Raw genomic sequence first — 25,121 nt, 5'->3', positions numbered from 1 at the left:
TTAAATAAGGTCTGTCCTTAGCAAAAATTAATTACTAATTGTTTCTCCACAGACACACACAGGGTTTTTATGTTTTTAAATTTTTTAAAAGATTTTTATTTATTTATTTTTAGAGAGGAAGGGAGGGAGAAAGAGAGGGAGAGAGAGACATCAATGTGTGGTTGCTTCTTGCGTGCCCACTACTGGCGACCTGGCCCGCAACCCAGGCATGTGCCCTGACTGGGAATTGAACCGGCGACCCTTTGGTTCATAGGCCGGCACTCAATCCACTGAGCCACACTGTTTTTAAAATAGAAACAGATACCTTTATGAAATCATTAAAACAATGGACAGCAGCCTTTTTAAACTTATGGGCAGTACATTGTTTACAGACCTAAAGTTTGTATGAGAATGTACAGAGCTAGAATATTCAACTAGTTCTAAGATGTAGGATCATGCAGTGTCACTGAGGTGTTTCAAATAAAATCTCACAGGTTCACAACTCCAAATCAGAATTCTTGCACAGGTGCCTCTGTACAATATCTCAAACAGAGATGATCTTGAGTTCTGGGATCTACTAAATTCTATAACCATTGACTTCCAATGTTACTTATGTTATAAACCTAAAAAAGAAACTATTTTCCTAAAATTAGATTTTCCTATTTCACTGTTTTCCATAGAAGAACTGATGCTTTAAAAATGTTTCTTTTATAAATACATAAATTTGTTTTTATTTTCTAAGAAATATTTATGATCTAAGATAACGTTAATAACCCTGTTTGAAAGCGAACAAAAATAATTCTTAACCCTCTGCATAAAGCATTCTACACTGACTACAGCAGTGAATATAGCTTTGCTCAACACGAAGCCTAATTCATGCTCTCTGTCAGGTAGTTTGCTAAATCGACAGACACTTATTGAGAAGCTGCTATGTGCCAACATTGATCCAGGCACAGGGGATATAGAAGAGAAAAAGGCATCTGCTCTCAGGAGACAGATGCTAAAAAGTAAACAAATAAGTAGGATACCTCTTTACCACTTCATATCCTACATATTTCCTGACTGAACCTTTCACACCTCTAGTTTCTGTGTACCAGGTAGATCTGCCAGCTGTTTTTACTTCCCAATTGTCAATATTCACACTATATTTTTCTTCAATATTTCTACCAAATCAACCATTACTAAACATAACTTGTTTCAGTGACTTGTTGCAGGCTCTAAAAGATGTCTAGCTCACCCAGTTTAGGACTTAGCAAACAAATATTTTATCTGATACACTGGTTGTATACCTCAGTTGATTTTAACATTAGTATAACATGAAGACAACTGATCTAGAAGCTAGATGAGAAATTAGTACAGGTGAACGCAGAATATGTCTTCTAAGAACTCCAACATAGCTTCAACTATTTATTCTGTACTCAACAAGCTATTTCAGGACCCTAGACAAAGCTAAAAAGTATATACAGTCTTTTTACATAATATAGTCTACATACTTATTAGCAATCAAAACCCACATTTAATCTTAGGTTTGGAAAACCTAATGCCTGTGAACATTTTCACAAACTGGTCTTCACTCCTTCAAGTTACATCTGCTCTCCCTCCTAGAAAAAGTGACTCCTGAACAAGGAGTTCAAATGCCCTTGAAATATATGACTTTCTAATTCAAGACTTCATAACCTCATGCAATCAGTTAACCTCTATTTCAGACTATTTCATCGGTAAAAACGGCCAAACTCAACTTTCTGCATTGGAAAATATTTTAAAACCAACTTATAGTCATTGACTTATAATAGTTTTTAGTTAAAGTATTCCATAAAACTTTGAATAGTGTTATACTGACCTCAAATTCTGACTAAAAGTCCAGAATTCTTTCTAAACTCCATATCTCACTGTAAAATAATCAGAATCCCTCTCTTCTGATCAAACAGTTCATAAATGCCCAAAAAGACATTCCCAGAGATACATGTATACATGTACATGTACACACACACACACACACACACACACACACACACACAGGTACGTGTGGATGCGTAAGTGCATCCCCAAAGGAAAAAGAGGTTCAAGGAACAATTTGTGCCATCTCTTCTTTAAAAATAGGAAAAAAAAAACCCACAAAGCTGACAAATTCATGAAGAGGAATAAAATAAAGAGTGTAATGAGGAGTCCCATCTGCCTATGACATAATAGCCAAGCATGATTTTTTAGAATCGTTTCCCTTTAACTAATTTAACAAAATGTTCTTAAAACCTAGAGAGTATTGAGATGGAGAGATGATGGGGGATATCAATTAACATACATTTTGGAAGTCTAATATAGTTATCTTTATTGGTAATAGTAGAATTCATTTTATCATTTCTAAAATTCTAATCAATTTTGAGGAAAGGAAGAAAGAAATAAAGAGATGTACAAACTTAGAACACATCCATCCTTCTTCTGGCTCATACAAAATATATTTGTAAAATATTTGCATGTAAAAACAAACTGCATACACTGCAAACTACATTTCATGCAAAATATACTTTGCATTAAATATCTACCTGAATAAAGATTTTTTCCACAGCACAGAAACATAAAGATTTAGTACAAAAGGACATTGGCTCAGAACAACATACCAGATGAACATAAAAGGTTAATTTTAATAATCAAATTCATAATTCATCTAACCTAGAAAATGCCAAGAATAGTTTAAAAAGATATTCCCTTTAACATGAACTAATGCACCAACTGTCAGTAACAGTGAAGATGACTAAATAATTCTGAAAGACAATATGCTTGTGTTTAATGACATCAATAGACATGTAGGAAATTTACAATAGGTTATTTGCCCAGCTACTATGATGCTTGTAAAGTCATTACTAGGCTACAAATCTTACTCTACTTTTAAAAGTGTCCATGATCCAAGAAAAAGAATAGCGTAAAACATATTATTCTTTCCTGAGACAGGTACAATTCAGTCAAAATACAATTTTAAGAATGCTATGCTTTTGTTTCTGGCACAGAGAAACATCTCTAAGCATTATTCATATTATTTCCCTCCCCTAAAGTTAACATACTTTAATGCCATATGGGCACAAATTTACTTCTGTTCATTTAAACTTGCAATTAAAGTTTATAACATAGAAAACTGCTAAAGTAAAATAATCCCATTCCACTGAAAGGCTTTTTTTTTTTCTAAAATAACATGGGTGATGTGCCAAATGGCTGGGGTGGTAGCTCATTATACCTTCAGAAAGAATCCAAGTTTTAGGCTTATCTTGCATTCTCACACGTAGTGGCAAAACCTTGAAGCGCTATCAAGGGTTGAAAGGGCAGATCGAATGTCTGAACTGAGTGAATTCCATTCAGAGGGCATTGGCTGTTTAGTGATCTAATGCATTAGTAATCTATTGATCGATGCATTTTAATTTAACTTTATTAAAAAGCCAGAGTTCTTTATATCTAAAATATTCAAAACATTTCACAGAAAGAAGCCCTTGTGCTGCCCAGAAAGTGTTCCTTTTTTAAATCTATGTCAACGCTTTTAAAATCATAAAATTCCACTGAAAGAAATAACTTGTAAAAGTTCTGATTTATAGGGAATTGCTGGTATACTGTAAAAGAAGTAAGCACCAGGATATACTCCAGCAAATCATTAATCCTAAGTACATGTTCATAAAGTGGGTGCATGAAAAGATAAGGCACAAGCAATTATAGTAGCAAGGCCAAAGGAAGAGTTCTAAGGAACCAGGCAGCAATCTAATGGGTGATAGGGGGAGTAACCCTGGACACATAAAACAACATTATTCATAGCATCTTTAGTATCAACAATGGTAAATTTTTACCTCATATTTGGAGAGTTTAAATAATGTTGTAGGGCACTTAAATTATTTAATGTTAATTACTGTACACAAATTCCAGCTGTTGGCACCATGACAAATAAACCAAAAAATAGATCATGTTCAAGGCAAAAATAAATACTTCCTTTTTGAAACTGAAATGCAGTTACATGTTCAATTATATTAGTCAACTTGATAAAAGCATCCACAAAAACCCTACATCTAACATTATATTTAATGTATTATTTTCTCTGTAAGCCTGGGAACAAGGCAAGATTTATACTTTCAACATCTCATTCAACATAGTACTGGATGTTCTGGCCACTGCGATATGAAAAGGAAATGAAAGGTAGATGAGTCAGAAAGGTAGCAAGAAAACTGCCCCTATTTGAAGATAATGTGTGTCTACACAGAAAATTCCTGAGAATCCAGCATGAAAAAATAAAATCTTAGAATAAATAAGAATGCAGCAGAAAATGGCAGGGTATAACATAAGCTTACAAAAATTAATCATATTTCACCCTGGCCAGGAGATTCAGTTGGTTGGAGCATCATCCCATACATCAAAGAGTTGTGGGTTCTCTCCCCCATCAGGACACATACCCAGGTTGCAGGTTCAGTCCCTGGTCAGGGTATGTACAGGAGGCAACCAATTGACGCTTCTCTCTCATTTCAATGTTTCTATTTCTCTCTCTCTCCCACCCCCCTTTTCTAAAATCAATAAACACATCCTCCTCGGGTGAGGGCTAAAATAAAAAATAAATCAATCATATGTCTATATACAGCAATGAAAACATGAATGTTAAAATTATTATACCATTTTAACCACTCAAACACATGAAATATCCAGGTGTAAAATTAACAAAATGTGTTCAAGCCTTGTATCCTGAAACGTATGAAACACTGATAAAAGAAATCAAAGACATAAGAAATGCAAGAAATACCATGTTCATATAGGACTCAACATAATAAAGATGTCAGTTCTCTACAAATTGATAAGCAGGTTAATGAAATTTCTATTAAAATCCAAGCAAGATATTAGATATAGACAAGATTATTTTTTAAAAGATTTTATTTATTTATTTTTAGAGAGGGAAGGGAGGGAGAAAGAGAGAGAGAAACATCAACGTGCGGTTGCTGGGGGTCATGGCCCGCAACCCAGGCATGTACCCTGACTGGGAATCGAACCTGTGACACTTTGGTTCACAGCCCATGCTCAAACCACTGAGCTACGCCAGCCAGGGTTGGACAAGATTATTTTTAAAAAATATATATGAAAAGGTAAAGGACCTATAGTAGATAAAACAATTTTGGAAAAAAAATAAAGTGGGGAGGGATCAATCTACCCAACTTCAAAGACCTATTATATAGCTACAGCAAGCCAAATGAAGTGGTGTTGGCTGAACGATAAACATACAGATCAATGAAACAAAACAGAAAATTCAAAAGCAGACACACATATATGCCCACATTAATTTTGAAAAAGCAGATCATTGGAGGAAAAACAGTCTTTTTAACAAACGGTAGCAGAGAAATTAAATATCCATAGGGAAAAAAATAAATGAACCCCAGCCTGTCTCATATTTAATACAAAACTTCAAAATGTGAAGTACTAAACTATAAAAATTTCTAGAAAAAAATTCAGGATGTAGGAGTAGGCAGAGTCTTTAGATTTGACATCAAAAGCATGATCCATAAAGGAAAAAAAAGGATAAGCTGTACTTCATCAAAATTAAAAAATTTTGTTATGTGAAGGATTTGTTAAAAGGATGAAAAGAATGTACAACTGATTCTCATTATTAATGGTAGTTAAGTTCTACGAATTCTCCATGAACATCAAATTAGAAAAAACTGAAATAGAGATGCCTATAAGCCTCCAGTAACAACATTATCATCAAGTGATCAATATATAAACTTGTTTTATGTGTTTCTGTTTCAAGTCACCTTTTTGAATATACAGTGATTCATTAGAATTGAACTCATGCCCAAGACAGCATTATCACTCATGCCTCAACAAAGCTTGTCTCATGCAGGTATCTTCTCTGTAAGGCACATCACAGTACAAATATACAAAACTGTGGCATAAAAGAATCCATGAAATGGACACCTGTTTACAATATGAAAGTTAAAACAAGAAGGCAGAACATCACCTTGTTGGACCCCAGCTGAAATGGGCATGCCAGGTGACAACGTTTTGCCATTCTGTGAATGTTTTAAAACAACTAAAATCAACACAAGTATTGATTTGGGGTTACAAATTAATTTTAACATGTAGTCAAATTTACAAATAGAAATTCCATAATATAATGAGTATTGACCAACTCTATTTGCAAAGCACATCTGAAAATTAACTATTAACCAGAATATACAGTACAAACAACTCTCAAAATATTAGAGTAATAAAGCCCAAACAATCCAATCAGAAAATAGCCAAAAGACATTGAGACATTTTCCTGAAGAGGAGATACAGATGTCAAATAAGTACACAAAAAGATGTTCAACATCAATAGCCATTAGGGAAATGCAATTAAAACCACAATGAAATATCACAACACATCTATGAGAATGGTTAAAATAAAAACTAGTGATGATATCAAATGCTGGTAAGGACACATAGAAAGTGATCACTCATTTATTGCTGGTGGGATTGTGAAATGATACAGCCACTCTAGAAAACAGCTTGGCAGTTTCTAAAAATATAAACGTGTGACTACCACACAAGCCAGTATTGTACCCTTGGGCATTTATCCCAGAGTAATAAGCAATTATTCTGACACAAAACCTGTATACAGATGTTTACAGCAGCTTTATTCAAAATAGTCCCAAACCAGAAACAATCCAGATATCCATAAATGTGTGGTTAAACAAACTATGGTGCATCTATCATGGAATAATGCTCAGCAATTAAAAAAAAAAGAATATTGACAAATGAAACGACCTGAATGAATCTTCAGAAAACTAAGCTGAGTGAAAAGAAATAATCAAAAAGGCTACATACTAATTCTATAACCCCATTTATTGAACTTCAAAATGATGAAATTACAGAAGTGAAGAGCCAAGTGATGATTCCCATGAGTTTAAGAAGGGGGCAAAGGTAGGAAGAAAGTGGGTCTAACTATAAAAGGAATACACAGGAGATCCTTTTGGTAATGGAAAATTTTCTGTATCTTGACTGTATCAATATCAATATTTTGGCTGCATTATTGTGCTATCATTTTACCAGATGTTGGCATTGAGGAAAATAGAATAAAGACCCACAAAATCTGTCTGTATTATTTCAATACATCTACAATACATCTACATCTACAATAGCATATGAATCTACAGCTATAACAAATTAAAAAGCTAATTAAAACAGTGAAATGCAGTTACATTTTCAACTATTTTATTCAGTATATCATACTGTTTTCCTGGGGTAGAAATTATTTAGTTGTGAAACTTATAGTCTTTATTTTACTACAAATAAACCTAAGTTAAAAGAGGTGTATGCATTTTAAAAAGTGACTAGAAAAACTACATTAAAGTAAAATAATAAAGTATTGAAACAAAATTGCTTACACAAAAGAAATTTGTTTTTAAACTTCCAGAACAAGAACAATAAAAACTACTTCATTATTCTTTCTTCATCAACAGAAAATTAGAGTTATTTAAAAATTACAACTAAAATCAAGGATCTTTTGGTTTAGAGTGCAAGCATGGCATTAATTCAGTTCTAAAGACTCTAATGTCACAAATTTGATTCAGTTATAGAAACAGTTATTGTTCTATTTCCTGGCCACTGGTTGCATCTCTGACATACCATCTGACAAATGCGTACTGCCTAAGAAAGAGACTGAAATGATTCCCAAATCTCTTTCTTCCTCCAAAAAAAAAGGGGGGCATGGGGAAGAAATGAAAAGAAAAAACAAAACCAACTGATGAATTTTAGATTGGCACCACTGTCTTTATTTACAACATATTGCAAAACGCCACACAATTCATCAAGGAAATGTTAATCCATCTCCTATTTTTAAATGATACAGCCAATGATATATGTTAGTTGGGAAAGATTAAAAGTGTAAAAGAAAAAATCAATAGCTCAATGAAAACTTTAACATCATCTGTACTACAGAATATAGCAAAATCTTAAACCACATCTTAGGTTAGTCAAGCTGAACAAGTGCCAACTCTCAAAACTGCGAGGAGTCTACAGGCTAAGAAGTTAGCATACTACTGTTTCAAAGATGCTGGCAAAGGCACAAGCCTCATGGGTCTGAAAAAATGGTCTTTATTACCCGTGGCACAGCAAGCAATATCAGTATATTTGTGTCAGTTTCCTTTACCCCACAGTCCCGTGAGGGCAACACTAAGTGTTCAGACGACACCTGCATCTTCAGGGTTGCATTACTGCCGAGGAGTGGAGCGCTTCCCCAAGGGCCCAGCACCTTTTGAGCAAGCAGCAAACATTGTTGCAAACAAGCCAGGCCCACTCTCCTAGGAAACTCTCTCAAATCAGCAGATGGGTAAATCTTCCAATATGAGAAACTCAGCAAGAATGTACAGGAAAGTTCATGGCTTTCCTCAACAATAGCATTTATTCTTTCTTGAGGAACAATGGTTACACCACACAGAAGACTTCAGAGAAACTTAAAATGTAAGTCCTAAGTAATTAAACAAGTGAAATATTATAAAACATTTTGTATTTTCTAAGTGAAATACACAAAGAAATTAAATATTAGTGTACATTCGCACCATGCAAATGTTCACTTATGAGCTAAATTAATTTGTGTCTACAATCTACAAAGGAATAAGCATCTTTTTATTCATCAGTGAGACTGCAAACTGCTATAAAGCGACCTAACTTCAGAAGTCTGAGACATGAGTTGAAGTGTTAGAAATGTATGAGAAATACCTGGAAATAAAGAGGGTTAAAATTTCTAAAACTTTTCAGAGATAAGGCCATTGCCCCACAAAAGCTCACACCTCTCCCAAAGAAGTTGTTTGGTGCTTCTCATATCTTAATATGCATATTAATCACCTGGATATAGTATTAAAATGTAGACTCTAATTCAGTAGGTCTGGAGTGAGGCCTGGGAAGACATTTCTAATAAGCTGCCAGATGTTGGTTTGAGTAGACACACTTTGAATAGCAAGGGTTACAAGATTTTAACTGACTGTCAAACCATTGCCTATATGAATTCTTTGGTGCATGCATTACACTCTAAACTTGTTCAACAGATGAGATTTTGAAATTTTATGTCACAGAAAAAAAATCTTGCTACTTATGTATTCTGCCTTTACTTTGTGGCTAATAATGAAAACATTATTTTCAAGTAATGTTAAGTCAATCCATATGCCTATATGTTCTATATAATATTATCTGTGTGCCATTCTCCACACAGAAATATTTGGAGCACATTGGTCCTCAAGATTATCTTAACGTAGTTCTTAATTATCCTCTCGTATATAATCTATGTATAAAGGTAGTACCGATTCCAACTTCAGTTAACCAATTTAGCTCACAATGTGCTCTTCCTGCTGCTTGTATTAAGTATAAACCTAAATATATAATTCATTTCTTGGCACTTTTTAAAAGGTCTTTTGATAACATTTTAGCAATATGTAGGTTTCTGTACAAGTTCAGAGAATAAACTCATTTTAACAGTGTTGTGAAAACTTGCATGTTGAGAATAAACTAATTTGTTTTCTGGAAGGAAATGTCAGGATCATTGTACCTCTCAAAATCAATTTGTCTTTAGAAATCTTTAATCCTAAGTAATATGATTCTTTTAGAAAATAATGCCAAATGGTTCTGTTCACACTCAAAAACTTTGTCTATCTTCAAATTATTTAGAATATTAATAAAGGGCCCTAGCTTGTGTGGTTTAGTGGAATGAGTGCCAGCCTGCGAACCAAAAAGTCGTGGGTTCAATTCTTGATCAGGGCACACACCTGGGTTGCAGGCCATTTCCCCATTAGGGGGCATGCAAGAGGCAATTCACTGATGTTTCTCTCCCTCTCTACCTTACTGATGTTTCTCTTCTTCTCTTTCTATCTCCCTTCCCCTCTCTAAAAGTAAGTACAATATTGTTTTTTAAAAAGACTATTAATAAAGGATACTACTCAGAATCAAGCATTTACCCACAAAAACATGTATTAATTACAAGTATTGTGAAAAACTGATTCATCCAAAAAAACAAAACCCAGCTTCCACCTTCAATAAACGGGCCAATATATCAATAATACACAATCACTGCCATTACTTCTTTCTGTGATTTTGCTACTCAAAATTCCTCAGCATAAGCACAGAAGTCTGGATATTAAGATCATAAAAACTCATCAAATAAAAATATCTCACACTGATCTGACCATCTACTAAAATCTTTTAAAAGCAGCTGATCTTTATATATTCAATAACCCTGATGAATAATAAAACTGATCAATTCAAAGTCATTCCATAAATTATTTCTCTTGATCTACCTAAAATAAAACAAATGTGAAAAAGGCAGATTTTAAGAGACTCACAAGTGAGCAAACATTTCACAGCTTATGTTGGTTTTCATAATTATATAAACAATTTTTAATATATTATCTTTTCTCATATTAAAACCAGAGCCAGCCCTGGCTGGCGTAGCTCAGTGGATTGAGCGTGGGCTTTGAACCAAAGTGTCACAGGTTCGATTCCCAGTCAGGGTACATGCCTGGGTTGCAGGCCATGACCCCCAGCAACCACACATTGATGTTCCTCTCTCTCTCTCTCTATCTCCCTCCCTTCCCTCTCTAAAAGTAAATAAATAAAATCTTAAAAAAAAAAGAAAAAAAACAGAGCCATGTTAAAGAAACGGTTAAAATCTATAGTAACATAACTATAATTTCTCTAGTGTGACCTTTACAAATGTTTGGTGGAATTCACCACTGACACCATCATAGGTCTATAATTTTCTTTGAGAAATAATTTTTAACTATCTCTGTTAAAGAAATACTTCCTTAACAGAAATTGTTAAATAAAACTAGAATAATTTAATAAAAATAGTTAAAATAACCTGTTTGGGTCATCCATTTTTTTCTTTAGTGAGAATTTATAGTTGTTTTTCTAGGACATTATGCATTTCTCTAAGTTGCTGAATTTATTGATATAAAATTATTCATAATGTTCCCTTACTACTGGTTAAATGTCTATGATATGTGGTGATAACCCCTACTTTACACATTAAATTGTCCATGTGTGTCTCCTGGCTAAAGGTTTATCAAATCTTCTGATACCATCAAAGAGCCAGCTTTTTGCTTTACTGATTTTTTTCCTTAAGGCCTTTCTGTTTTATATTTAATTCATTTCTGCTCTTATCTTTATTATTTTTCTTTAATTTACTTCAAATTTAATTTGCTCTTTTTATGTAGTTTCTTAAAAGTTGAAGCTGAGGTCATCAATCTTAAACCTTTGTACTTTTCTATATAAACATTTAATGCTATAAGTGCTCCTGTAAGCATTGCTTTAGCTGTACTCCAATAGTATGCAGTATTTCCATTTTCAGTAAACTAAATATTTTTTGTAATTTACCTTGTAATATCTTCTTTGACTCATGGGTTATTCAAACTGTAATGTTTAGTTTTAAACAGTAAAATTGGGATATTTCAGAGCGCTCCATATCAGAGAGAACATACTGTGCATGCTCAGAGAATACACCTTTTACAACTTGAATCCTTTTAATTTTGTTGAGACTTCTATTATGACCAAGAATATGGTCTATTTTTTAAATGTTCTAAGTGCACTTGAAAACTAGGTATATGCCTATGTTTTTGGATAAAGTGTTCTCAAAATATTTATTCAATAACATTAGGAATAATAATGTTATTTCAAATTTCTGTATCTTCCCTGATTTTTTATCTACGAATTATTGAAAGGGTGCTGAAATCTCCACCTACAATTTAATATATCTACTTTTTTTTCAGTTCTATAACTTTTTGCTCTGTGTATTTTGCTCTGTTAATAGGTACGTACACTTTTAGGGTTTATATTATGTTCTCTTGATGAATTAATCCATTTATCATGATTAAATGACCTCTTTAGCAATAGTAATATTCCATACTCTGGAATCTAATTTGTCTCATGTTAATATACTTGTTCCAGCTTCCATCTGGTTAAAGCTACCATGATACATCATTTTTCCATGCTTTTATTTTTACACCCAGTGTCTTTATATTTAAAGAGGGTTCTTATAAATTATATATAGCTAAGTCTTTCTATTTTATCCAATACAATAATATCTGCCATTTTAGACCATGTACATTTAAAATAATTGTTGACATTGTTAAATTTAATTCTGACTACTTCTCTCAAGTCTCCCTTGTTCCATTTTCATTCTTTTCCAGGCTTCTTTTCTACTATTTATTTAAAATTTTTATTCCATTTTATTTCCTTTATTAGCTAAACCTCCTGTGTGATTTTTTTTTCCAAGGCTGGTCCAAAGATTACTTTAAAATGGCAGATCAGCTAAGTTTTCTTGGAGAACTCTTAAAAATCACTATCTTAAATTGAATCGTAAGTACCATAATCACTAAATTATCCTTTAATAAACTAAAGAACTAATTCACTAAAAATGTCTTGAAAAGAAAAAAGAGCAATGACCTTCTTAAGTGCCCACCTTACTTCACAGAAAGAATTTACCATGTTCAAAATACTAATTTAGAGCATTACAAAGAATGGTCTAGCCTAAATATTTTTAACTACAAGATTTAACTATGTTAAAATAAAAATGTATGCATTATATTACCATAACACTAGATCTAAGATACTAAAAAATTCTTCATAAACATACTGTTAGATCAAAGTTCCCAATGTATACATTGGAAGGCAATGTGATTAAGAAGTATGAATATAGGACCTTATAATAGCACACTAAATGTTCCTAAGAAAGCCCTTTATCTTTTCCTTTTTCTACTTAGTCATATTTAAAATCTTCACAGGAAACTTTAAAAGTCATGCAGCATAGGATAAGTTCCGAATATAAAGAAAATGAAGTATGATCAGTTCTTCAAAATATCACAAGAGAAAGCAGTACTTCCCTAAGGCTACAGCTAATTATTTCTTGAATATGGTACCTTCAAAATTCACTGCCCTGAGTGCTTCTACAGCTATTCCAGTGTCCGTCAGTTCTCTCAGTGTATAAGCAGAAAGCTTTTTTTTTTTTTTTTTAATTTTCAGCTTAAACTTTTCTTTCCTTAGCTTTAGGCAACTGCTGCCTTCCCACAATCTTCAGAGAATAAAATAATTCCCTTCCTTCATTTATAGTGTTACCTTGAAGGGATCTATAAACTATGATCAAGTTTTCTGGAGTTTTCTCATCTCCAGTCTATATAAATGAAGGAATGCATTATACCTTACCTTTCAATTTCATATTCTTTGGATTTTGTGGATATTTTTCCCTGCTAAATTTGTATATCCAATGCAGACTCTTAAAAAGTAGAATATTGTCCTGGCCAGTATAGCTCAGTTGGTTGGAGTGTCATCCCATAACCAAAGGGTTAGGGGTTCCATTCCAAGACAGGGCCCATGCCTAGGTTGTGGGCTTGATCCCTGGTCTGGGTGTGTACATCCCAGGTTCAGATGTGTACGATCCCCAGTTGGAGCACCTATGGGAGGCAGCTAGTCGATGTTTCTCTCATCGATGTTCCTCTCTTGCGTCTTCTCTATTTATAAGCAGTAAAAAAATGTTCTTGAGTGAGGTTAAAAAAAAGTAGATTACTGTTGCAATGTCAAACTCTCCCATTTTACATAAAAATGTACATAATCTGAAGTTAGAAGAGGAAAAAATGCTTCAAATCCCATAACAGTACTGAAATGAAAATATCACATTGTCATTTTATTTAATATTCAATCAAAAAATGTTAAGTGACATTCCTGTGCCAGGCTTTGTTCTGGGTGCCAGGAATAATGTTGTCAACCAAGTGAACAGAGCCTCTGACCTCATTTAGCTTACGGTTTAGAGAGAAAGAAGTATTCGAGAAAAAAAGACAATAAACTCAAAAAAGTGTGACAAGAGTTATGATAGTAAATATTAGAATCTCTCAGAATCTAGCCTAATGCTGGACCAGAGGTCTTACTAAAGAAGTGACGCTTACTTCCTGAGAATGAGTAGCAGTTACATAGAAGAAGACAAGGAGTGTTTCAGGCAAAGAGGAGAGGTCTTATCAAGGCTGTGAGAAAATAAATTTCAAATAACTCACGAAGTTCATATCGACTTGAGTGTAGAGTATGACAAAGGCAAATGAAGCTACACAGGTCAGCTCTGGCCTTGCAAGCCATATGAAGTAGTCTGACCTTTCCTAAGGTCATTGAGAAATAGAAGATAATAAAGTTTTTAACTCTGTAATAACATTTGTCTTCACAATGAAGGGGGCAAGAACTCTACTTAGCCAGGGAGATTAGTCCAGAATACTCCAATCAGAGTACCTTCACTGATTTCCATGTGACTGAATCTACGGAAATCAGCATTCCTTCTCCTTGATATGTGTTCTTCACATGGCTTTAAGTACATCAGGGTGGCATGGTTTTTCTCCTGCCTCAACGGCCGGCTCTTTTCCATCTCCTCTGCTGATTTCTCATCTACTCAACAGGTTAATGCTGAAGTGCTCCTGAACCCAGTTCTTGAAATTTTTCTCTATGTATACTCTTTCCATTGTTGAACTCATCCTACCCATGGCTTTAATTTCTTCCCAAAGCACTATCATCATCCAAGTAATATATATTTTTATGCACTCCTATTTACAATAGCCAAGACAACGGAAGCAACCCAAGCATCCATCAATAGATGACTGGATAAAAAAGTTGTGGTACATATATACACAATGGAATATTACTCAGCCATTTGCAACAGCATGGATGGACCTGGAGGGTATTATGATAAATAAAATAAGTCATACAGAGAAAAACAAATACCATGATTTCACTTATATATGGAATCTAAGGAACAAAATAAACAAATAAGATAAAACTCATAGATACAGAGAACAGACATATTTGGTTGTCAGAAGGGAGGGCCACTGGGGAAGCTGGGTAAAAAAGGTGAAGGTATCAAAAAGTAAAAATTGGTACTTACAGAGTAATCCCAGGGATGTAAAATACAGCATAGGGAATATAGTAAAAAGCATATTAATGACTATATATGATGCCAGGTGTGTACTTGAAATATTGGGGGATAGGACCACTTTGTAAACTATATGATTATATAGTATAGTGAGACTGTATATCTGAAACTAATATAAATAATATTTAATATAAACTGTAATTGAAATATAAATTTGAAAACCAAATAATATATATTATTACTTATTTATTTTATTATCTTTCTGCCCCTTCTCCACAGGAATGTGATCTCTGTGAGGGCAGGGATGTTTTGATGATTGTGTGATTTCCTCAGTACCGAGAACACAGCTTGGCACAGAGTGGACAGTCAAAATACTGGTTAAATTTATGATTAAATGAATGAATAAATGAATGAGTAAAGAAAAGGAGTCTACACTAGGGTGGACTCCACATGAATGGATTAGAGAAACAGTTAGTAGGAAACTAGAAATATTGGCAAGCTCTACAAATTGAGGGAGAGAAGAAACCCAAGTGTAACTCATAGGTAGCTGGTCTGGATGACTAGATAGATATATTAGTGACACATAAGAACATGTTTCCTGGGGAGCAGAAAGATGACCAGTTCTGTTTCCCACATGCAGAACATAAAGTGCCTAATGATACACCCAAGCAAGGCTGTCCTTATAATCACTAAAACCCTTGTTCTGTTTTATCCTCTAATTGTCCCAATTTTGGAAGCCCTTTTCAAGTTGGTTCTTCTGTCCTTATCATGTACTTCCATTAGACTGTTTGTTCATCTTTTATTTCCCCAGTTCCAGATCTGGAATCATCCTTTTCTCTAAGGAGCTCTGGCTCCTTTTACTAGGCAATGAATGCATTTAGGAACCAAGATCTTACCACTAAGTGTACTCATTGCTATTAAGGAATCAATCACCCGGCCTTTCTAGTGAGTTGAACTACAATATGTATTTTTAAAAATAATTGAGTTTGCAGTGATGTAATGGGGTGCACACATGGGATCCTCTAATAATAGGGGAACACCCCCACATTCCTACCTTCAGACAGGATGTGGAGTAGGAGGGGTGCCCACAGAGCAGGAAGTACAGCATTTAAGAAACATAACATAACAAAGACAAATTAATAGTGGTGCCTTCCTGAAGGGAAGAAGGCTGCTGCTTGGGGGGAACTGTATAGTGACACGACTCCTGGGCATAGCCAAGGGCAGATGCCCTCCCTGGATGCCTGTATGTGGCTGGGAACTCTTGCCCTGGCTAAAGATGGCAGCCAAAAAAATGGCAGACACTAATGCACCTTAGGAAGAGCCGGATATTAAATCAAGAAGGAAGTTCTGAGTGGATCATTTAAATTAAAGTGGACTGCCTTGAGGTCAGAGGAGCTCTGCCTACAGGTCTGCAGAAGAGACTGACACAAGGTCTGCCTGCCTGAGAGTCTGCCTCTAGAAGAGGGTGACGTAGCTGGCTGTGCTTCAGGGCACCTGCCAGGCCACACACAGACACATGAGAGGTGCCTGGAGCTGAAATGTGACCAAGAATGCTGAGCTATAGACTGCTGCTTCTTTGATGGATGTACGGAGAAGTCACTCTCTTGGTATGGGCACACTTGGTACAGGACTTGCAAGCTTGCTGCAAACTCTCTCCCTCTATGTTTTTTGCATTTGGACATTCTGGGCTTCTGGCTCTGCTCCCCACATGGCCAGGAGCACTCGTGGGACCAGGAGATGCAGGGCCCACCAGGGGCTTAGACCCCACAAAGGATGGGAGCCCACTCCTAGAGGAGGGGTCCCAGGCTGGGACAGTATGCGGCACATGGTTTCCTGGACTGCTGCATGGAGACTGAGAACGGTGCACCCCAGGTACTGAAGGAGAGAGCTGCTATGATAGGATGGTGACTCTGAAACCCACAGTGCACATTCCAGAAAGAATGGAGAGCTGTTTGCGTGTCCAGCTTAAGGACAGATAAGGATATGGGAATTTCTAAGCATGGCTTTGACTTGTGGCCTTTTGGGGAGCAAGGGAAGCCCTGGGTCTCATGGGAGAGAAGGCTCTGAGGAGGAGTGCTCTTGGTCCCCCCAAGGTTAGAACCCTGTTAACAGGAACCTGTTTCCTTCAACACCAATTGTTGAGTCATGTAAATTAAAGGCACCAAGTGGCTGACCCCTTGTTTGCATAGTTACTGTGATATTTCAAAATTTATGTTTTACTCAGTTAGGGGTTTTCCTAACCACTTTGATGTTATATTTGTATCTCCTTTCTCTAATCCTGAAAATCATAGTTTATAATTACATTTACTTATATGTTTTAATACTTAACCATATTTATAAAATAGTATCAAAATGGTTCTTAAAGATTTTATTTTATTTTTAGACAAAGGGGAAAGGAGGGAGAGAGGAAAACATCAATGTAAGGTTGATGTTCCTCTCACACGCCTCCTACTGGGGACCTGGCCTGCAACCCAGGCATGCGACCTGACTAGGAATGAACCAGTGACCCTCTGGTTCAAAGGCTGGCGCTTAATCCACTGAGCCACATCAACCAGGGCAGTATCAAAATTTTTATATCAATATTGCTAATTACAATAAAAACACTGATTTAATTTTAATATTTCGTCAGCCATTCTTCTTATGCTTAAGACAAATCCAGCAAAGGAAGTACAAATTACTGTATCCAAAAAGCATTCTGAAATAATCCTTTTTTCTATTTGGTTATATTACCAACTAGATATATGATGTATACTTAGGCTCATCAGCTTCGACTTCTTTTCATTTATGTATTTTTTGCCCTTAACATATTAAAATATGTGTATGGTTGAAAAAAATCAAAACTATACAAAAAAGCATTAAGAATCCCTCAATGCCATTCCTTCATCTCATTCCTCCACATTCTCAAAGATAAACACTAATTTTATCTTTCTAGTTTTTCCATAAAAGTAAACAAACGAATATATACATTTCTTTTCCCTCCTTTCTCACACAAAAGGGAAATGCATCTGTAATTTTGTAAGAATTGGCAATTTCCTCTCTTAAAGAGATTATACTATTTTACATGTTGATAATAGAGGTCCTTTCTCTCTACTGCTTTATATAGTAAGTATGCATCAAGCTTATAGATGTCTGTCAACCTGACAGGTGAGAAATGTTATTTCAGTATAGTCTTTTATTATGGATGAGATTCAACATCCTTTCATATGTTAACGGCTATGTGCATTCCTTCCCCCTACCCCCTCCCACACCTGGAAGTGCTTGCCCTTTGCCCATTGGTGAGTGGTATTTTGTTGGTTTTATTTTGCCTTTTTTTTAAAGAAGGGATAGTCATCTTTGGCAGCTTCCTTCCTATCTAATATGACATAATATTCCAGGCTCACGTCATTTGTTTCTTGCCCTGGACAGGAATCCAATGTCTCTCTAAAGAAATCAGGTTGCTTTAATGGGAAGCAGTATCTCAAAACCATAATCACTGATACTGGGTTGGTATTTCAAAACTACCATCAGTGCTACTGTAGGGTTGATAGGTGTTATTTAATTTTCTGTATTTAAATCTCTGACCCTTTTGGAATTCTTTATGATGTACATTGTGATGTATAGTCAAATTTTATCTTCTCATGTAGAACTGTTATCTATTCATTACTTAAAGTCCTTTTTGTTCCAATGATCTGATTGCACCATAACATAAACAATATTTCAAAGTGTACTTAACTTTCAGTGTACTTCTGGACTTTGTATTATGTTCAATTGGTCTGCGTGTCTGTTTCTAAGAGGCTTACAATTGTTCTCACTTGGGTTTTCTCATTATTTCAATTACTATTTCTTCAATTCTAAGATGTCTAATTACTGATACCATCCTGAATATAGTACACCACTTGTAGGAATGAATACTAGAGAGAGATGGAAGTCAAGGAGATTGCAACCAACTCTGGACCAATGGTAATTTCTTTGTCTCTACCACCGAAATATAAATTTTATGCCAGTAATAACAATTAGAAAGGGAGAGAAATGAAAGAAGAAAAAAACACAAGAAATTAAACCTTCATAGTGTTACTAATAAAAGCAAACTAGAAATCTTAATAGTATAGGTTCTATTTTCATTCCATGTTCCTAATATTTGCTAGGCACAGTAAAGAATATAAAATATCACATGCATGTATGTTATTATTCCTCACAATAGTACAGAAAATTTCACCCACATTTTACAGTGGAGGCTAAGAAATAATTATTTCTCTAAAGTCACACAGATAGTGACTGACCACAACTAGGTCCGAGATTTCCTAATAGCCAGCCCTTTGTTTCTATCACAGTTTAAGACAGTAAATCTCACATTATACAAAGGCATTAAATATATACAGAAAATCACATTATATTAAAATATTTAAATATTGAATAATATAATTTATATTACTGTTCCTTACTTTAAGTTGCTCCTATTTCAAATACCTGAATATGGCCACTGTAAAAACCTTTAAGACACCACTGGTCTATATTCTTTAATAAATTCCATTTTTAAAATGTAACATTTTTCAATAGTTTTCCACTATTTTACAAGATATATTACTAATTCAGGTGCAGGGAAAAAATACGCCCTTAGCTCTTTTTGTAAGTGCAATTCTATCCATAAAGAAAGAGCCAAGACTACTACCTAATCACTGCTATTCTCTTCTTAAGCACATTGACAATTAATTACTTCTTAAAGAGGTAAGCAAGATAAATATCAAAGGAAATGCAAAGACCCAAATTAGGCAAGAAAATTGAATCTCTCTTTCATTACAATTTCTGCTGGATTATAAATTCTCCATTTAATAGTAATTCAGTATTGACATGAAAGAGTTGAGAAAATTTTACAAGTTACATGCTGAGTTTTTACCATCCTATTTACTACTTAACATGATAGCCTTTATAGTCTTTCTGACTGAGTCTATCAGAAACATTTATATACACTGAAGACTTCTACTTTCGAAGTTATCCTTTCACACAACTCTCATACCTCATTCAACAGATAGTTATTTTTCTAAATTTAGAGAAGTTATACAAACTTTTTATCAAACTATAGTAAATAGCTAGTAAAAAATATATACATATAAGCAAGAGCGTATGCTTCACTATAAAAATGTAACTATGGGAATGTAAAGAGTATTCTTTTGTGTAGTTAGGGCACTGTATTCTATAAACAAAATGACATCTCAGTTTATTTTATTTACACAATAAGCTTAATTTACATACAAATGATAGAGCATTCCAGGAGCAAGTCTTAAAAACAATTTCTGCTGAATGACTACTATAATAATCTTAAATGAGAAATAAACAAACTAAAACAGCAGTAGTGAAACATACAGGGTAGGGCAAAAGTAGGCTTACTGTTGTATGTGAAACAGAGTTTATTTTTGTATTATTATTGATCATTGTATCATTTTTCCATACAACCAACAGTAAGCCTACTTTTGCCCCACTCTGTATAACAGTTCTCAGCTGAAGAAAAAATCTGATAATTTAGCAGAAAAACACTACAAAATCAGAAAGAGTTTTGGCTTAGATTGCTGACTAAAGTAAAAACCTGTCTCCTTTAAACTTTAATCTTAAGTATATTAAAAGCTGTTTCTTAAGGCAGTTTGCCAGACAATAAACTCAAATTTGCACTATCTACTGAATTCTGCCCTATCCATCAAGGAGGAGAAGGAGGTTGTCAGTGCTTCTATGTCGATAACATGGTGACATGCTTTCTACAGGATATTGCTTAATGGAACTAAAGATCTTATTGGTAATAAAAAGTACTACATTATTTGTAGGAGTTGAATACAAAGATTTATTTGTTTTTAAGAGCTGTGAGCAGTTATATAAGAACTTACATATTCTTAATTACAGTAACATAGTCTACATTTTTACTATAAAGGTTAAAATTTTCCCAACAAAATATGTCATAAATAGAGTCTATTTTTTATCAAGTAATTTTAATCAGCAAAGCTTTAAGAGTCTCAAACTTTCAGAACTTAAATGAGAACTAGAATAAAACAATTAAAATTATTTAGCTTTACAAATAGGAAAATTATCATTAACAGATCACTTTCTTTTATTCCAATAAGTAAATACATGTCTTTATGTTTAAATTCCTAACATTAAGAAATTCCCTAAAAATGCATAGATCCAGAATTTATACTAAACAGTTTATATATTTGTCTCGCAATCATTTATTTTCAAACAAATATCATGAAGACACAGAAAGTTTTTCCCAATTACTTAAAGATGTGTATACAAATACAATACATAGTGAAGTACCTTCAGAAAAATAAAAAAAAACTCATTCATGCCTTTAGTTTACTAACATTATTTTCTTTTTATTTCTTTTTTTTTAAAGATTTTATTTATTTATTTTTTTTTTGAGAGGGAAGGGAGGGAGAAAGAGAGAGAGAGAGAAACATCAATGTGCAGTTGCTGGGGGTCATGGCCTGCAACCCAGGCATGTACCCTGACTGGGAATCGAACCTGGGACACTTTGGTTCGCAGCCTGCACTCAATCCACTGAGCTATGCCAGCTAGGGCTATTTTCTTTTTATTTTTAATTTAACTTGTAATTGCACTAAATGGCATCCATCTTTAATTTTGGGGGGAAGAAGAAGACAATAGGAAGAAAGGAAATTGAGAAGAGAGAAAGACTACAGCTGAAGAGATGAGGGAAGGCTTCTTAAAGGAGGACACATCTGAGCCAATACCTGAAGGCTTGTGGAGGGAGGGGTATCATGAACAAGGAAGGGGGCATATTTCAAAGAGAGAAAACAGTGTAAGAAAAGTATACAGTATAAATGAAGGACAGTAAGTTGGTTAAATCTAACTTGAGACCTGAAGACACAGGTCAGAAACAGAAATTAAGGAATACGTGTGAAAAGACAGGTCCACATATGTGTTAAATCCTACTATAATAATCTCTAAACATATTCACTGTAGTGAAAATTATGTCATTATTTGTATATAACTAGAACTTGTACTAGTTATATAGATGTACGAAATGAAATTCAATTAATTGCCAACTTTCAACAGTGAAATTAGCAATGAAATCAAGTATTTCAAATAAGACACAAGAAGCAAGATGAAAGGTAACAAATGTTGTAACAACCTGCCTGTCTTCTCCAACCCTTGGGTCTTTGTTGTGCTCACTTTCATGCTGGAAAGTTATGTTTACTATTGATCAATATATTGGGGAATAAAAGAGATTGATACATGAAACTCAGGGGTCTAATGATCTAAATTTGAAAATACTGCATTACAAGTTAAATCCTCTGATTTTGTTTGATCGGTTGGGGCCAATGAGGTCATGAACACTAATGTGAATGCAGGCAAAAGGGGTAGAAATCTAGATAATGCAGAATATTTTCTTAATATACATATGTAATCATTAAAGTGAAAACTCAAAATATTTTGATTATCATGGAGTAAGTTTCACCAAAAATAATCTGTAACTCTCCCTATGTCCAAAAATTAGGTAAAGAGAAAGGAATCAGTTATACATGAGATTACCTAATAAAACACACTAACTAGATTTTGCTATAGATGATATTGGATGACAGGGGTTGAGAATGAAAAAGATGCAGATGCCAAGAAGGACAGTGTACATTTGAAGAACAGAATTTGTCCAAATGAACAAGACTACAGGGCTTATGCAAAAGAATAAAATGTAGAAATAAAACAAACCTAGCTCTTCTTTAAGGTCATATAGCATAAACACTCTATAATAAAGATACTACAAGTTCACAGCATATAATTATTGAATTCAAGTGAAAATGGGCAAACTTCTTATATGTGCAGAAGAAAGTATTCAGGGCATTAAATATAATTAAATTTTAAATGCAGGAGAACAATGTCAAAACTGTGAAAGCCTCACATTTTACCCTGCTTGCAAGCTAACAAGTTAACCTGCTACAAGCTAAGCATTTTGAAATCACTTTTTGTAGAACAAGTACATAAACTGCTTCAACTTGAAAACTTTTATTCAGACTCTTTAAAACTGAGAAAAACAAGGCTGAAGTTGTATATATAACCATACCTCTCCTAGAGCTTCATATCTTTTCTGGTTCCATCTGTGCAAGTCTTCTCGGTAGTTAAAAACAAACGGTTCCCCAGTCTTTATGTGTCTTAACTGTCCCTCTAGAAGATAAACAAACAATATTGCTAGGATTCAGAGTACACATATAGTAATATGGGAAGTAAAACCAACATCTAATAAAAATTTACAAGAGTTTTCTCAGAACTGTTTCAATTTTTCATTAGATTTTTTTCTTCAACTATCAATATGATGAAAATACATAAAAATGCTAATAGAACAGCCCAAGTACTCAAATGCTATGCTTTTTGATCTTCATGCTCTAATCCAAATTACCAGCATTTGAGGGCCTACAATATATAAGGCCCCAGTTCTTAAACTTACAGGCTATCTGAAGAGTACAAGTTTAAGTATTAAAAAGTTAAGCAACTTTTCAAGAAGTTAAACAAGAATGAAATAAGTCAACAATCTAAAAACTACCACAAGCAGTTCATGTACACAATAAAGTCTAAAATGACTTTGGATTCATTAGAAGGACACCTATAGGCCAGAACAGGCTCAGAAGGTTCTGGTGAGACTTCTCAACTAGGCTTTGAAATACGGGTAGAATTTCAAGTAGAAATGAGATAGGCAGTGAGGCAATACTGGTTTGGACTATTAAGTCAGAATCACTCAATCCCAAGTTTTTACTGATAATAAGTAACTTTACTAACAATTTCAGGGGTATAAGCAATTAAGAGGCAGACAAAACAGGGAGAGGTCTGAAAGAGCCTGGGTGTTTCTTCTGGTCCACAGTAGGTAAGCTCTGTAACTGATCCATGCAGCTTACCTCACACATTGGTGAGCATTTTGGTTACAACATACTTCCATTTTATGAGCCAGAGCACTAGTGGTGCTGCCCATACAGTATTCTTCAGAGAAACATGCCTCACATATCCACAGATTGTAGGTTTGTTTATCATGAGCAGTGCCAAACAAGTCATCCTGCTAAATACTGCCACAGATAAGGACTCTCCTCATAGCAAACATTAGTCTATATTCACTAAAAGATTAAATTAGGAGCACGTTTACAAAAGAGATAAGACAAGGCTGCCTGTTCTTTCTTACCCTAGGAGTATTCCCGTGGTCATCAGGGGAGAAATAGACCACAGGTAAATTGCTTTAATTCTCCCCTTCCCCCCAGCAATATAAACAAAATAATGAAAAATGGACAACAAATTTAAATAACAGGGAACAAAAAAGTACTGAGCCAAATAAAATTTAACACTGGGGGACCTGTTGGGATCAAATAGTAGAAGGCCCAAATTACTGGGTTTGGATTTCATCCAAAAGCAGTGAGATACAGGAAAAAGTTTAGAAGCAGAAGAGGAATATGATTAAGATGAATGGAATTAATATGTGATTTTTATCCAATGAGGGGATGCAGAAGTAGAAAAAAGGCTTGAAAGTTATGGTGCTAAAACTGAACCCAGGAAATACTACTCCAAGTAAAACTACTACTTCGCTAGTTTTATAAATCAATTTTACCACATATAAAATGTGGGTATTTTTAATATATAAAATAAAGGCTAATCTTTTATCATAAAGATTTTTTTAGTACTCTTAACATGAGACACTCTACTGGATCATTATCACTCTTTTATGTTGGATGATATAAATTAAACAATGAATCTGTTATTCTTTCTAGAAAAGGGATATACACACATAAGCTATTAATATAGTAAACTGACAACATCTGCGAATCTAACAATTATGATTTTGACTAGAGCAATCTTCAAGGTACATGGCATACAGTAAGGTATATAGAAACGTGAAGTGTTTTTCTATGAGACTAGTGTGTGAAAGAGAACTGACTTACTTAGCTAGTAAGTAAAATTAACGGCCCACTTATATCTACATCTCAAAGAGATGGCTTTTTTTTAATTCTCTAGTCATTTTGGACATAATTCTCATAAAGTGATAGAGATTTTGATTCTTTAGGAAAAAGTAGGCTTCACCACAATAGCCAACTATTAGCATTAGTGTGAAAAGTGAAAAGAGGGTAAAAAGACAAAGAAAGTGAGCATTCTTATGCACAAGACCTATCTCAATCACTTATGTTACAGTGGTATTTGCAAATCTGGCATTTTCCAAGGGCTTGAAAAATCTCTCCAGCAACTGTCAAAGGTCTGATTTGGAACACTATAGCTTAGGGTCCCCTAAAATCAGCTATAGAGTTTTAAA

The 25,121-nt window shown here is 34.4% G+C and overlaps 1 protein-coding gene across 4 annotated transcripts in view; it reads right to left on the bottom strand.

The window, feature by feature from the left end:
• Positions 1-25,121, bottom strand: part of FAM172A (family with sequence similarity 172 member A) — a 414,546-nt gene that overhangs the window by 344,036 nt on the left and 45,389 nt on the right. For all 4 annotated transcript variants that reach the window (XM_045847842.1, XM_045847845.1, XM_045847843.1 and 1 more), the window contains one exon: positions 22,902-23,002. In XM_045847842.1, coding sequence (XP_045703798.1) covers positions 22,902-23,002 — 101 coding nt within the window. The remainder of the gene's footprint in view (positions 1-22,901; positions 23,003-25,121) is intronic.

Source organism: Phyllostomus hastatus, unplaced genomic scaffold (assembly GCF_019186645.2).
Source record: "Phyllostomus hastatus isolate PE091 unplaced genomic scaffold, TTU_PhHast_1.1 phas_contig_58, whole genome shotgun sequence".
Classification (NCBI taxonomy): Eukaryota; Metazoa; Chordata; class Mammalia; order Chiroptera; family Phyllostomidae; genus Phyllostomus; species Phyllostomus hastatus.
The sequence above is the reverse complement of the archived record's forward strand: the minus strand, read 5'-3'. Positions and strand labels throughout refer to the sequence as shown.